At 46.8% G+C, this 13,904-nt stretch overlaps 6 protein-coding genes across 6 annotated transcripts; 4 read left to right on the plus strand and 2 right to left on the minus strand.

Moving 5' to 3' along the window:
* Nucleotides 1-2,642: 2,642 nt before the first annotated feature.
* On the plus strand, nt 2,643-2,876 carry N7466_001765 (uncharacterized protein; the record flags this gene model as incomplete). Its single annotated transcript, XM_057161163.1, has 1 exon — nt 2,643-2,876. The coding sequence occupies one exon, from the start codon at nt 2,643-2,645 to the stop codon at nt 2,874-2,876; it is 234 nt and encodes a 77-aa protein (XP_057024448.1).
* A 1,513-nt stretch (nt 2,877-4,389) lies between these two features.
* tif35 (translation initiation factor eIF3 core subunit g) lies at nt 4,390-5,656 on the minus strand. Its single transcript, XM_057161164.1, has 4 exons — nt 5,581-5,656; nt 4,888-5,512; nt 4,552-4,723; nt 4,390-4,466 (listed from the first exon to the last, which is right to left on the minus strand). Exons 1-4 carry the CDS (start codon nt 5,595-5,597, stop codon nt 4,414-4,416), a joined length of 867 nt encoding a protein of 288 aa, XP_057024449.1. The 5' UTR covers nt 5,598-5,656; the 3' UTR covers nt 4,390-4,413.
* A 947-nt stretch (nt 5,657-6,603) lies between these two features.
* N7466_001767 (uncharacterized protein) lies at nt 6,604-7,173 on the plus strand (the record flags this gene model as incomplete). The annotated part of the gene is made up of 1 exon (XM_057161165.1): nt 6,604-7,173. The coding sequence occupies one exon, from the start codon at nt 6,604-6,606 to the stop codon at nt 7,171-7,173; it is 570 nt and encodes a 189-aa protein (XP_057024450.1).
* Nucleotides 7,174-7,261: 88 nt separating this feature from the next.
* N7466_001768 (uncharacterized protein) lies at nt 7,262-7,765 on the plus strand (the record flags this gene model as incomplete). Its single annotated transcript, XM_057161166.1, has 1 exon — nt 7,262-7,765. The coding sequence occupies one exon, from the start codon at nt 7,262-7,264 to the stop codon at nt 7,763-7,765; it is 504 nt and encodes a 167-aa protein (XP_057024451.1).
* A 648-nt stretch (nt 7,766-8,413) lies between these two features.
* N7466_001769 (cytosine permease) lies at nt 8,414-10,175 on the minus strand (the record flags this gene model as incomplete). The annotated part of the gene is made up of 3 exons (XM_057161167.1): nt 8,414-9,516; nt 9,635-9,851; nt 9,909-10,175. 3 exons carry the CDS (start codon nt 10,173-10,175, stop codon nt 8,414-8,416), a joined length of 1,587 nt encoding a protein of 528 aa, XP_057024452.1.
* A 2,758-nt stretch (nt 10,176-12,933) lies between these two features.
* On the plus strand, nt 12,934-13,890 carry N7466_001770 (uncharacterized protein; the record flags this gene model as incomplete). The annotated part of the gene is made up of 1 exon (XM_057161168.1): nt 12,934-13,890. One exon carries the CDS (start codon nt 12,934-12,936, stop codon nt 13,888-13,890), a length of 957 nt encoding a protein of 318 aa, XP_057024453.1.
* Nucleotides 13,891-13,904: the final 14 nt, after the last annotated feature.

The raw sequence follows: 13,904 nt of genomic DNA on the forward strand, positions 1-13,904 counted from the left end.
CCTCGGGATTGTCCTATGAGATACATACACAAGAGATGCTCAGAACGAGCTCTTTAATTGTCCGATTCCAGGAACCTGCGGAGCAGCGTGAGCTTCTCTTCAAGATCTTACATTCGACCCCGTGCCCTATGACTGGGTTCTGCAGGTACCTGTTCTTTCCAAACTGTAAAATTTCTTTTTTTTTTAACTTCTCTATGCTAAATCTGATATTGATCTCGATTTGAGTTTCCCTCGAGGACGGGATTAGCCAGACTTGCTTTGGTTTTTTTTTTCGATTTTCGATTTTCGATTGACAATTTACGATTTATTCAATTTGAAATTTTCGCCCTTGTACTTCTCCATGGTCCATGGTTCGAGCTTCGGCCTATACATATCGGGCCAAAACAGAAAAGAGTTTGAGGGCTTCTTTGACGTTGCATACTCCCCCTGAGACAAGTCGATCACTTCGGGAATTCATTGTCATCCCTGAGCCTTTCCCATCTATGACCAGGGTTTCTCGTGGGCACGTGCCACCGGATCTAGTGGGTTGATGATCTTGGCGTGACGATCGGAGGACCTGGCCCTTAGCGGGGATGAATTGATATCTCAACGCAACAGAATACATTCACAATTGGGAAAAGAAAGGGAAAAAAAATGAGGGAAAATAAAAAAGCAAAAAAGAAAAACTTATTCCTGCTACCCTGTACGACTGGCATTTCGCGCGCGCAAATGACAAACCGTGATCCAGTTCCGCGTCAATTCCCAGGCTGCACCCGGCCGAATGCCCAGTTTTCGACAGGGAAGAGGGGAGGGAAAAAGTCAAAAAACTGTGAGAGAGAGCATTGCCCCAGCCCTCAATCAAAGACAAAGAAACTACCAAAAAATCAACACTCCAGCCTTCTTCAGTACATATCCAGAGGTCGGGATTGCATCCTCATCCCCCTAGTCCAATATGGCATGATATGCGGTCTTTTTAACCTTTCTAACGACAATTGGCCCCAACAAACAAACTTAAGCATGGACGCCTACCGACAGGAAGTAAAATTCTAGACTGGAACTTCATTTCTTCATATTATTCTTGTCCCGCAATCCTAGCTACAATAACTAAAATATATGCCCGTTATTCTAGGATTTGATCCCGCAAGTGGATCCGCATATGACTCCAGAAACATCAAACCCTGGACCCGTCAGCATCGCGCCGAAAAGACACGAAGCCCAACATGGAAAAAAAAAACCAAAACCTTGAAAATCAAAGATCAAAAATAAATCAATACAACTGGAAACAAATGTCCCGACACCCTTCTCTTCACCGGGGGAAAGCCGTTGGAACTTGGACCCCACGGCCGAAAACAATGTTGACTTTTGCCCCCATTGGGAATCCATGGTTCATATTCCCCCAATTACTCCCAAGAACAAAGTTTAAGACAAAAACGAAAAAGAGGAAAAGAGAAAAAAAAAACACAATGTCACTTCGAGAGTAAAAAAGAAAATCTCCACAGCCGCAATTTGTGCTTGTTCAAACAAGCTAATTCAAATCGCATACCAGAATCCAGACGACGGAGATGCCCGAGGACTGGACCGGCTTTCTTGGTTCCCGTTTCGAAGTTTCAACCTGAATCTCTTGATCCAATTCGTCAATTGAATGCTGGACCCATAGTCAGAGAGTTCAAATATTAGAATAGAGAAAGAAACGGGTATTTTCTCTTTCTCTTTTTCTTTTTCTATTTCGAGGCGGGTTCCTTCATGGAAACTCAAACACAATGCTAGCTATTGCCCCATACCAATTACTCATCGCGTCTCTTCTCCGGATACAAGGTTTCAGTGTGGCACATGCCGCAAACATCAAATGGTCTCCAAAAGCGGTTTCCCACTGCTGGAACACTACCTAGTGGGGGCGAGAAAGTCTATGCAATATATGACAAGGAATAGGGAAAGGATATGGGATGCGAATGAGAGAAGAGACGCTCCACAACTCCAATTGGTGCTTGAAAAGTCCTATCAACGCGAACTTTGATCAACCTAGGATCAACAGCCGGCGGTGCCGATCGTAACATGATCTTGAACATCCTGGCCATAGTTTCGGGTCCATGGGGACCCAGAATCTGTTTTACACCTCTCGGCCAGACAAAGAGACAGGGGCATTGATACTTTTAATCTCCCCGAGCAGGGATCGGGGTCTTACAGGTTACAAGCTAGTCAGCACGTTGGTACTTCGGGACTACTGCTAGGGAACTAGAAATCTCTTGCAGTGGGCATGATCAACATAACTTTTCACTCCGATCAGCGCTAGTCAGCTCAGCGCAGAAGAGACTAGACAAGTATGATATCCATATCTTGAGAAATATTGATTCAAATGATGCAAGACAACATTTGAAGCCACAGAATCATCCAATGAAGTCATATTGCCTGATGTATACTCAAACTTCCAAATCAATACGTTGCTTTCTCTCAGACACAGACACCGTGGCAATTCAATCCAACCCATCATGCCCACCTGGACAGGCAGCCATCTACGTATTGATTTCGGGCGAAAGCAACAGCCAACCCGAAACTCAAGCCCGGTAACACAAGCGAAGAAAGCCAAGAAAACTAAAGAGAGGGGAAAAAAAAAAAATCTGCTCATGGACATGAGGCCAAGACCTCAGCAATCCAGAGAGTGACCCATGAAGAGATACCCTTCTCGAATTAGCTTCACGGCTTGCACCCCCGTCAAGTCAGACGGGGCCGCAGATGCCGAATATGACAGGCGACCGCAACGTGGATGCGAGGCGAATGGCAATGGGACACCGGGACGTCACGAACGCCTTTCACATGTACCGGGGCTTGTCATACAGCATATCCGTGGCAACAGCTACAGCAACAGTGACAGTATCGACATCGGCAGCGACGGGGATTAGGTAGGGATGAGATATGGACTAGGAGCTGCGGAGTTAAGGCTCGAATGATGATTGGGATTGTGATCAATTGGGATCAAGGGCAGGACTTAGCTGCCAAGTTCCGGAGGTAGCCTAGTGATGGTGAAAAATAACAAGGAATAAAACCCGGGAATAAGAATTCCAATGTCTAAGATACTTCCTAGCGCTATGAGTCAAACAAGCTATACAAAAGAACCTTGGAAAGTTTTGATTTCCCCCATCCTATCTACCCCCTGTCCTGGACCTGGACTGCTGTAAACCCTAAAACAAAAGCACTGATCAATTGATATAATTTGGCTCGTCAGGGGGGGAATAGGAAAGCCAGAGTGAAAGTCAGGCCAAACAAGATTGGACGATTTACTACGACAGTCTACCCTAGTCACAGTTAAGCTTTTGTCTATTTTTTGTCTATTTTTTCCCATTTCTTTCCTAGATTTTTTTTGGATTTTTTTTTTGGATTTTTTTTTATTTTATTTTCATTTTATCTTTCTCATGTTAACTTTTCGTTTCTTACCCTGCTCGCCCCCAAGTGTAGTCTCTTTCCTAAACAAAACACCGATGCAACGTGATGCAACCCAATTTCACGCGCGGGAAATTAAGACGGACGGTTTTTGTGCTCGCTGGGACAGGAGGACAAGATGAGCCGGCTACGCTGGAGATCTAGATCTGTGTGCTGTTGCAATTGAGTGCAGGATCTGCGTTCCGGGTGTCACGTTTGACCTCTTCCGGGACTCTTCATATCCGCTCGTTGAGCATTGAGCGTTGAGCCGGGGGTGGAGCCTGGGGGTTAGGTATGGTAAGATCTACTAGTTATTAGTTCTACTTTGGTCAAACCAAGGTCATGTACAGATGTGTACCAGTACTTGCGGGATTTGAATTGGAAAAAATGGGTCCGAAGTTTTCTCTCCCCATCTGACGCTCAAGTGGCAAGGTCTTGGACTTGAAATTGGAAATGCCCTTGTCGTGTGGCTCTGAACGTTGGGGCCTGATGTATACCCTGAAAGATGACTAGGCCCTAGGGACTAGATGAACTAGATGTCAACAAAACGCCCGCATAATCACGGCTCCTTTCCAACTTAGGATGAACAGATGATGGCGGATGATCATGTTATCCTGGTCAGTATTGATGATACCTGGCCTAAGTGGTATTCGGCATGTCATTTGTGTAAGTCAACAACGAGTTTGGTGAATGAGAGAAGAGAGAGAGAGAGAGAGAGAGAGAGAGAGAGAAAAAAGGGAAAAGTGTCTGGATTAGACAAGCTGAACATTTGACTAAACGAATCTGCTGCCACAATCAAAGGGTTGTGGCTATAGCAATCTAAAGAAAGCAATCATGCAAAACTCTTCTAAACCATTGCTTTTGTATAGACTGATGCATGTAAATGACATGGTGGTCGTCTTTTTCTCGAAAATCATCATTATCGATCATACAGTACAAAGGAGAAGAGCATCAGCCATTAGGCCCGCCTGAAAAGAGAAAAAGAAAACCAGAAATGTCGTGACAAGGCGAGAAACGTTTTTAAGTAGATCGCTTGGCGAACTCGACGTGAAGAATGAGATGGCGGTAACCGACTGGAAAAAGAATGTGTTAGCTTCAACTGATCATGTTCAAGATGTCTATTTCCATGTTCCGTTGCCATGATATAGGTATACGTACAGCCGTCCAGTTTCTCGCAAGCGCCCGCAGCGTCGCCACGATCCGCGTAACTGATGAAAGCGAAGCCCTTGGCCCGCTGGGTCTCTCTGTCCCGGGCAAGGAAAACTCTGGTGACACGACCGAACCGCTCGAAGAGATCCCGCAATTCTTGTTCCTCTGCCAATTCGCTGACCTGTTGGAGAGAAGACAAAGCTCGTTAGAACGGAAAGAACCAAAAAAAAAAAGTGCAAGAATGAAAAGGGGAAAGTGAAGAAAGGCGATCTGGAACGCAAGACTCATATATGCGTTCCTAGAATCAACCAACCCAACGCCCATAGAGATAGAGATGAAACGTACGTTTGTGACACGCAGAGTCGCGAGGTCGTCCTTCTCGAAACGACCACCCATCTTCTCGCCGCCAGCAGCACCGCCATTCCGCATGTGAGGAGGAACGTAGCTGGATTTGCCCGCACCGAGGCCACCGGCCTCCTTGTCCTCTCCATCGACACCAGCACCACCGGCACCCTCCTCCTCGACGGGGGCCATAGTGTCCTTGAAGGGACAGCGAGCAGTAAAGTGCTCTCCGGAACAAATACGACACTTGACCTTCTTGTCCTTGAGCTGGTCCTTCATGCTGCCCTTCTCGCCGCCATCCTTCTCAGCCTCCTTAGCCTGTGCCTTCCAGTTAATGCTGGGGCGGAAAACCATGTTCTCGCCAACGGAGGTAGTATCGAATGTAGGACCGGGGGGGTGACCCTTCTCGAGACCGAACTTGGGCCAGGACCGGCGCTCGGCGACCTGAGGGTTGACATGTTCGCGGACAGTGGTAGTCTTGATGCGGCGGGTGACCTTCACTTTCTTGTTGTCATCGTTGAAACGGTAGGAGATGACGGTCTTGGTGCCGTCTTTGTTGGTGATAACTTCTTGCGCGGGGAGCGCGGAGGGGTCGTCAAATTCCTCGTCGTCGGCCCAGTCGGCGCGGCTGTTTAAAATTTAAGAGCGGTTAGAGAGATATTGCGGGAAATATTTGGGTTCTGGAGTTAAACTCACTTCCCAAGTCGAGACATGGTGTGTGGTTGTGATGTGGTTGCGGCGAAAGCTCAATTTCTGGGAATTCTTTCACAGGCGAATCCGTTGTGGATTTCATTATTCGCGGCGATTTTCTTGTGGCGCAGATCTGTGGCTGTGGCTGGTGAGAAGCACGTGACTGTATTTATCTGTTAGTCAGCAGATTCAGGAACACAAACAAACATGACAAACCGATTGTCTCCACTTCTATAGAACTGCAGTCTACAACTACACAAAGTCTACAACTTCAATTCTTTTCTAGTACAACCATCAGCAAGTTCTAGGACTTATCTGGCAGCAATCAAAATGCTTGACCCTCCCAAGATCTAACGTTGGTTTTACAAAAAGCCTCGGACAGACATCTTCCGCATAACCAGTGGCCATGCTGAGCAGCACCGACGATACACCAATTTCGTGGATTTAATGTTAATTCCAAGTCCAGATCCTTCTAATATCTTCGAGGATACTGGCGATGAGGCTTGAAACCCCATTAACAGTAGCTCATAACTTGAATATCAAGTTGCCAAGATGGAGGACCTCTCACTAAAGTTGGATAGTCAACGCTTCGACCTTGGCATCCTATATCTAGTAGTAGATTCCTAGTAGTATGTACATTCACATCCGAATTTAGAACGGAATAAAGGAGTATGAGATAGACTCAACGAAGGTCACTAAGTAGAAGAAAAGACTGGGCGAGATACTAGAAAGGTGGAAAGATGATTCTGGTTCATCACACCAACGGATGTGATGCTAAATAAAACTTGAAACAACAATATTGTGCTTTACCCATCTCAGCTTTCCTTTACTCCACCACTTGAACTTTTACGCGCTCTTAGACGCGTCGAACTCTCTCTCTCCTGTCTTTTTACTCCTTTCTTTCTTCTCTTTAAACCTTTCAGATTGTTTCCAGTCTCTTCACTGGTTGTTCCAAGCGCCCATCTGTGCACTACCCCATCTCATTCATCGCTTTACACTTTGACTCCTACGCGAAACCGAGTCTACAAAATGCCCGATCCGTCAATCGTCAGAAGACGTAGGAGGGTTCTGGGCTCCATAAACGGCATTCAGCACGAATTCGACGTTCTCGTTCAAATGTACGACAGTCTTTTTGACCAATTCACCCAAACAGAAACCGAACTCATGGACTGCAAGAAAAAGATTGAGGTACTCGAGAATATGAATAACGATCACATCGCCCGAGCCTCGCCATTCCTCAGAACTCCAGAGACCACCAATATTTTGGTTTCAGAGAGGCTGAACAAAATCTTCGACAACATTGAAGCCTGGACAACCACTGTGCCTATCCCATACAATTTCGCCACAAAATGGCCTGCAGCTATTCAATGGCTGAAGGAAAGAGGGTTTATCAAAGTAAACAACGCATCGTACGATCAGTGCATGCGAAAGGCGGAACCGGAGCTGATGTCAGTTGGGATTATTGCTACCATTGTGAAGGCGCTATTTTTGAACGTCATACCGGGTGCGCTACCGGGGCAACGCAATGTTCTCGCTCAACTGCGGGATGGTATCGAGCACATCCAGCCTCCCCAGAGTAAGTCTCCTCCACAGAGCTGAGTCAAGTGATCTTCTTCCAGTTTGCAGTCTCACTAACCTTTCTTCCTTCAACCAAGCCCCCCAGTCTGCCCGAATTTGGCGAGTCAACATGATCCGGGCATGGGTCCAATCTGTCGACTACCCAGCCCTGCTAGAAAGAAGCTGCAACTTCACATTGATGTGCATAGAGGAGTTTCTCAGGAAGCTGACAGACATCAGCACCGAATTCTGGCAGAAACAACTCAGAGACCTCTTGACCGACGTAATCAAGCCCGCCTCCCAGCTGGCGACCGAAATGGAATGCTCAGGAAACAAATATCATTGGAGATGGCATCGTTTCGGACTCACCGCAGGCCTAAATCTTCTGGGGAAGTTGGATCTGATAGATTTTGAAACGCGCATGCGAGTCCAACCAGAGTTGCTCTCTGCGTTGCCGGAATCCACCCGTCTAGGTGAATGCGTTATGGTGGTTTTCCCGTGCGTCTACCATGTGGACGAGGAAACGGAGGAGCAAACTGCTGTCGTTAAGGCTCGGGTTCTTACCCGAGTCAACGATGTGATTCCCTTGATGTTACCCAAAACTAAGCCTGTCGGTCAGGCTCCTGTTGTTTGAAAGGATTTGAAATGATTCCTATGCGAGCTAGCTTCATGATTCATCTAAAGAGCTACTATGTATGATCCATTCTCAACGTTTATCCGGGCTCCAAAGGAAATGTTGGATTATGTATGGTACTATTATTAGCATGTATGAGGATTTTGTGCCAAATCAATGGAAAGTCTTAAACAGACAGGTACCTAGTACATGTAGGTAACTTCTTAGCTATCAATCTGTAAGATGAACGGAATCTCTTAATACCTAGTCAGTAGTACATTCGAATGTTGATTTGTAAAATCCATGGATCAAAGTAAATTTAGGGTTCTTTTGGTTTAATGTTAAGAGATCCACATGTGCACATGTGCATCTATGGATTCCGAGCATTTGAATCCTGGAAACCCCTTGGAACATTAAACATTGAAGTCAATTGTACATACATAGGCACCTTACGTATTTTAAATATCTCAAGTGCTGCATTGAAACGGAATATTTGAAAGTAACCATTGGAAAGAACATTATCCCGCATATATGTAATCAACAATGCACAGGTACATTGAAGATATGCACTCTATCTAGACACTCAATGTACATAAGTACTTAAAACAGAAAAGATCCACCGTCCAGCTCCCGTCCTATTATATATACACAAACCACCATCTGAGCCATCTACCTACCGAAATACTTGAGCTCGAAGGGTCGCAGCGCACAGTAAACGGTAAACGAAAAGGCAAAGCCCAATTCGAATCCACAATCACCACCATAAGGCAAAGCACCAGCGTGCTTGGCAATAGGACCGACGAACCAAGTCTGACTCATACCCGTAATCATACCGGCAATACCAAAGCAGAAAGCAATAGTAGCAGCGATACCGTGGGGAAGCTTCTCGCGCTTATCATAGATCTCCGCACGGTAGCCGCCGAAACCGCGCTTGAAGACGAAGTGATCCGCAACACTGATACCGGTGTAAATAGCCAGCCAATAGGCGATGAAGTTCATGAAGTTCTCCAGGACGGTTTCGAAGTGAGAGTAACCGGGGATGGCGATAGCCAGAGAGACACACGAGGCGAGGAAGGTCCACACGAAACGGGGGACTCTCTGGGTGTAGCGGCTCAGGACTTGCAGGGTCAAAGAGACGGAGTAGATGTTGGGGCAGTTGTTTGCGATAATGGAGAGGGCCAAGATGACGAGGCAGAACTTTCCGAATCCACCAAGGGGCTCAAGGACGGCCGCGATCAAACCGCCGTTTCCAGAAGCTGTGTAACCAGTCTGGTACTTGTTGACTCCGCCGTTGAGTTCGGTGGCAGTGATAACGGCAATACCGAGGAACTCGGTGAAGATCAGTGGGACGATCAGACCGAGCCAGGTGGACAAAAAGACCTTGCGACGGCTGCGGTCGGAGGGCTGGTAGACAGTGTAGTCTGCGGCGTAACTAGTCCAACCAGTGGCAAAACCGTAGATGGTCGATCCGAAGGAGAGACAGTCACCCAACTCGGAGGTTCCGACGCCCATGGGGATGTTGATGAAGTCACCCGAGTGAGCGAAGCAGCCCAACACAATGAAGAACACAATGCAGGTGGGGATCCAGCTCCAGTATTCGTAGATGTGGACGACCTTGTAACCGGCGAAAGTGATGAAGAGGGTGCAGAAGGTAATGATGAGGATACCAGCCCAACCGGGAAGGACTCCGTTGACGGCGTTGAGGAGCTGTGCGCCGACAATGGCGTTGGAAGCAGACCAACCGACACAGGCGATAACGTTGAGGATGGCGACTATGAGAAGATATAGGTTAGTAAATTGCCCCAGAAAAAAAAAACCCCCCCCCCCGATTTTTGCCTCAAATGACCCGGTGTACATCAATTGCATGCTTTCGTGTGGAATTGAACTTACTGAATTTCACAGGCCACCATCCAAACCAGAAACGGGACAGAACCATTTGGCGCAAACCAAAGGCAGGACCGAAACAGGAGAAGAAGCACACGGACAGAACACCGAGCAAGTTGAAGAACAGACACACCAAGATGGCATCCACAAAGCCCAGGTAGAAAGTGGTCTTGGCCAGAACACCAATGGCGAAGGAACTGACGACCATGTTGGCAGCAAACCACTAGGGTTGGGTCAGTTGGGTGCCCTCGGGCTTATCGCAAGAATTGCAAGAACACACCATGCTACCAATGTTCAGGTAGGAAGTATCCGTCCGCTCGTTCTCCGGCACACGTTCGACACCACGTTGTTCGACGTTGAACTTTCCGGCGAATCGCTGAATCTTCGCATACATGGAATCTCCATATTCGAAGCTCTCGCCCGGTACGGCGCCGTCGCTAGCATTGTCGTGGACATTTTCGTACGGGGTATCGTTGCTGTTGCTCTCATAGGCATTATCGACATGAGGCGCCTTTTCGACATCGACATTCCCACGGGATCCGAACATGATTGCGGTAAGGTATTGTTCCTTTTTTCCCTGCTCACGTCTCGACTTTTTTTTTTCGGCCAACGGGATGGTTTCGAAATTCGGGTAGAAAAAAAAGAGACGTTTTAAAAAAGATAAGAGTAAAATCCTAAGAGCTCTTAAAGCTCAGGTAGCTCAAGCTCAATCAAGAGATAAATGATGCGTGTTGACCGGCCCAAATCCACATTGTTCACTTTCTTTTTTTTCTTTTTTTTTTTCGTCGATCCACAGGCAAGGTCATCCTTTTAATACTTCTCGGTCGCGGTGACAAAAATCTTTCCAGTGCGCGTCGCCCCACTCGCGGAGCATTGTGGCAAGGGAAGAAGATAGGGCCGGGGGTCGCGTGGGGTCCTAAGCAGAGAATTTCCAGAAGAGCAAATGACAAGCGCTGCAGGAGAGAAAGGAACCAATCGGCGTGGGAAGCGTGGATCCGCTGGCTTATCAGCAATCCGAGGTTTCATTCTGTCTTCGCTTCCATCGGCAAACTGTCATTGGCCGGTCGGACCACTCGATAAGACAATCATCTCAGTTATCACTGATTCACTCTGCGTATCTTACGTACCTGTAGCTATCCAAGAAATCCAAGAAATCCCTAATATCCAATATCCCTAATATCCAATATCCCCCGTTTCAAGCTTCATTAAGCTTTACTCTTTATTATTATCTTCATTTCTACAGGGGTTCGATTTTCCTTGACATTCTCTCGGTCATCTGTCATCTGTCACCTTGTCACCTATACTAACTTTGTCACTTTGTAACTTTGTACTGCGGGGAAGGAGAACCATGCACTTAACTTAAAAATCGCATATTACGGGGACAAAGCATCTCTGATGACATGTACAGACTATATCACTAACCTCTCTCTGTACATGAAAAATAAACACAAATAAAGCTTACCCCGTATGTAAACCAAATAGACCCTCGGAGCCACCCTTGATCGAGACATTCAGCCCCGGTCTATACCTTAACAGAGCATCAAACACTAAAACACTACTAGTACTAGGCATGGTCTAGTCTCCAGATAACAGATCATCGGGGCAGTCTCCAGATCTTGTCCGCAGAACCACCCACGACTCACCCCATCCTCGTGGCAGCGGAGATCACCGTCGACAATCCTATTGGACAATGGAGAGCCATCCCCGGATTTACCCAATCTACCCAATCTACTAAATCTATTCCGTGCTGATACCGTAGATCCGATGCTGTAAAACAATTAGTACTCCCGTTCCCAGATTGAAATCCCGCCCTTTCAATTGGCTCCGTTCCTCGGTATGATGATGCTAGGGTCCGGACCGGTAGTGGCTAAGTTCGCGGGCGGGTTTTCTATACTCGGGCGTTGTGGCTTGCATATTTGCTTTTGAACTGCATCCTATCTCCTGTATGTCATCTCTTCATACTCCCTATTCATCGTTAAAAGCTGTCGGAGTCCCCCGAAATCCAACATTCTTTCCATATACTGATCGATTGATGTCGACATCAATCCAATCTCTCGGACATATTCGGTCCACCCCCAAGCTTCTAGTCATACCGGTGTCCCCGGACACCTAGATATCGAAAATAGATCATGCCAAGCGCGGCTACCTTGGAGATCAAAGGACTACAATCGCAGACGGAGTTTTCCGAGTATGACACAACCTGTTTTCAAAAACCCGGCAATCAGATAGAAAATCCAACATACTTGTTGGAAACTCACCCGCATTCTTCGAGCCGTACGTATCTTATCCAATGGTTTGCAGCTTAAAAATCAGTATACAGTCATGTTGATGGGGAACTCAAGGAGATGATCAATCTATTGCATTATGGTAGATGCATGTGTACAAATGCGCGGTCACGGAGGGAATTGTAATCGTATGGACTTTTCCGACCATTGAACAATTACCAAGTTACCAAGTTATTGCCATCTCCCGAGGTCCCTCATCGTCAATCTTTCTCATCTGCTGACTACCAAGTAAATCTTCCTGATTTATTTTAGCAATATAATATGCTCTTCGTTTTTGACCCCTGGACAATGAGAATATTACCTTTTTGAAAAACATTTAAACAGCACATACTCACTAAATTTCAAAAATGGAGCGTCAAGTTGGGAACTAAAACAAAGATTCAGCTAAATGCTGAAATTTTTACTATGATGATAGAGTAGTTTTTTGACTTCTAGCATCTTGACTCTTGTCGGAGCTACAGTCGGGAAACTATTACTTATATCGGGAAACTCGGGCCCTAAATCTCCCACGGGATCTTAAGGGATCGGGATTCCGGTTCAACTCCACTATCGACGTGGCTTGCATTTTCCCACGTGTTTCTTTGGTCAAGAGCACCTGCGCACGCGATGCGGATCCACACCTTCTCCACTATAGATGGATCTCCTCGGCAATCATAAGTTCCATATGGATTATGTACATATGGAGCTGATGGAGTTTATGGAGTTCTTATGTACAACACTACTCGATCTTCCAAAGATCTTCAGCTGTCTTCAGCTCTCCTGCAGGCTCAACATGTCCACTTTAGTGGCGAACTTGCCCCTCAGTCAATATCCATAAGTGAGTGTACGTCCACCCTTCTCTGATTCAATTCATCCGTGTATGTACCAGCAGAATTCTCTCCTACTACATACATCTAAAATCGCTACGATCTCTATCTCTATTTGAAAATCCAACCCGCTGTATCTTGGTAAGAACCTTCCCACTTTCATGCATTGCTCCCATTGAGTCTAATCCTTTCTTCTTAAGCCCATCAGCACAAAATGCCCAAGTACGTCCTCACCGGGGTAGGTGGAAACATTGGTAGTGTCGCAGCCTCCTTTGCTCTAGAAATCGCCCCACCAGACACCAAGCTCTCATTCACAACCTCCGATCCTGAAAAGATAACCGCCTCGACCCGCTCATCCTGGGAAGCACAGGGAGCAACGATCTCCAAAGCTAGCTATGATGACGTGGACAGTCTCAAGGCCGTCTTCGCCGGTGCCGAAGCGGTAAACCTGATCTCAACCTGGTCCTTTGGTCGTCGACACGAACAAGCTCAAACCGTTATCAACGCAGCCAAATCTTGCGGTGTGCGCCGCATCTGTTACACCTCTTTCGTGGGCGCCGATAGCCCCGCCCCGGTGAATGAGATGCCCTTCCTGCCCCGTGACCACAAACAGACCGAATCATTGATCCGGGCATCTAGGCTAGAGTACAATATCCAGCGTGATTATCTGTACATCGATAATATTCCGAATTTCTTTGCTCCATCTTGGAATTGGTGTGAACATAAGTGGATTTTTAACTCGCATGGCGCTGCAGGTGCGTATGTCGCGAGGGAAGATTGTGCAAGAGTACATGCTGCGCTTCTTTTAGGCCGCGGCAAGTCGAACACCGTATATGATATTACGGGCCCTGAATCTGTGACAGACCAGAAGGTCTTTGATTGGATCTGTGAGAAGTTTGGTTATCAGGGAACCTTTATTGATTTGCCAGATGATCAGATAAGGGACTTCTGGACTGAGCGTGGATTGCCTACTTCTGTGACGGAGATTTCGAAGCTGCCAATGAAGCTTTGTGTGGACGATCTGCTATGCTGTGGCCAGATGGTTGCGGATGGCTATATGGCCAAGACCAGCAATGATGTTGAGATTCTCACTGGACGCAAGCCCGTTCCCTTCCATGAAGCCTTGCTGAAGTATCGACAAGTCTTCAACTCGATTGCAGAGTCTCAATAATTTGACAGTCAAGT

The sequence above is a fragment of the Penicillium verhagenii genome (genome assembly GCF_028828195.1).
Source record: "Penicillium verhagenii strain IBT 33310 chromosome Unknown utg000003l_segment0_segment0, whole genome shotgun sequence".
Classification (NCBI taxonomy): domain Eukaryota; kingdom Fungi; phylum Ascomycota; class Eurotiomycetes; order Eurotiales; family Aspergillaceae; genus Penicillium; species Penicillium verhagenii.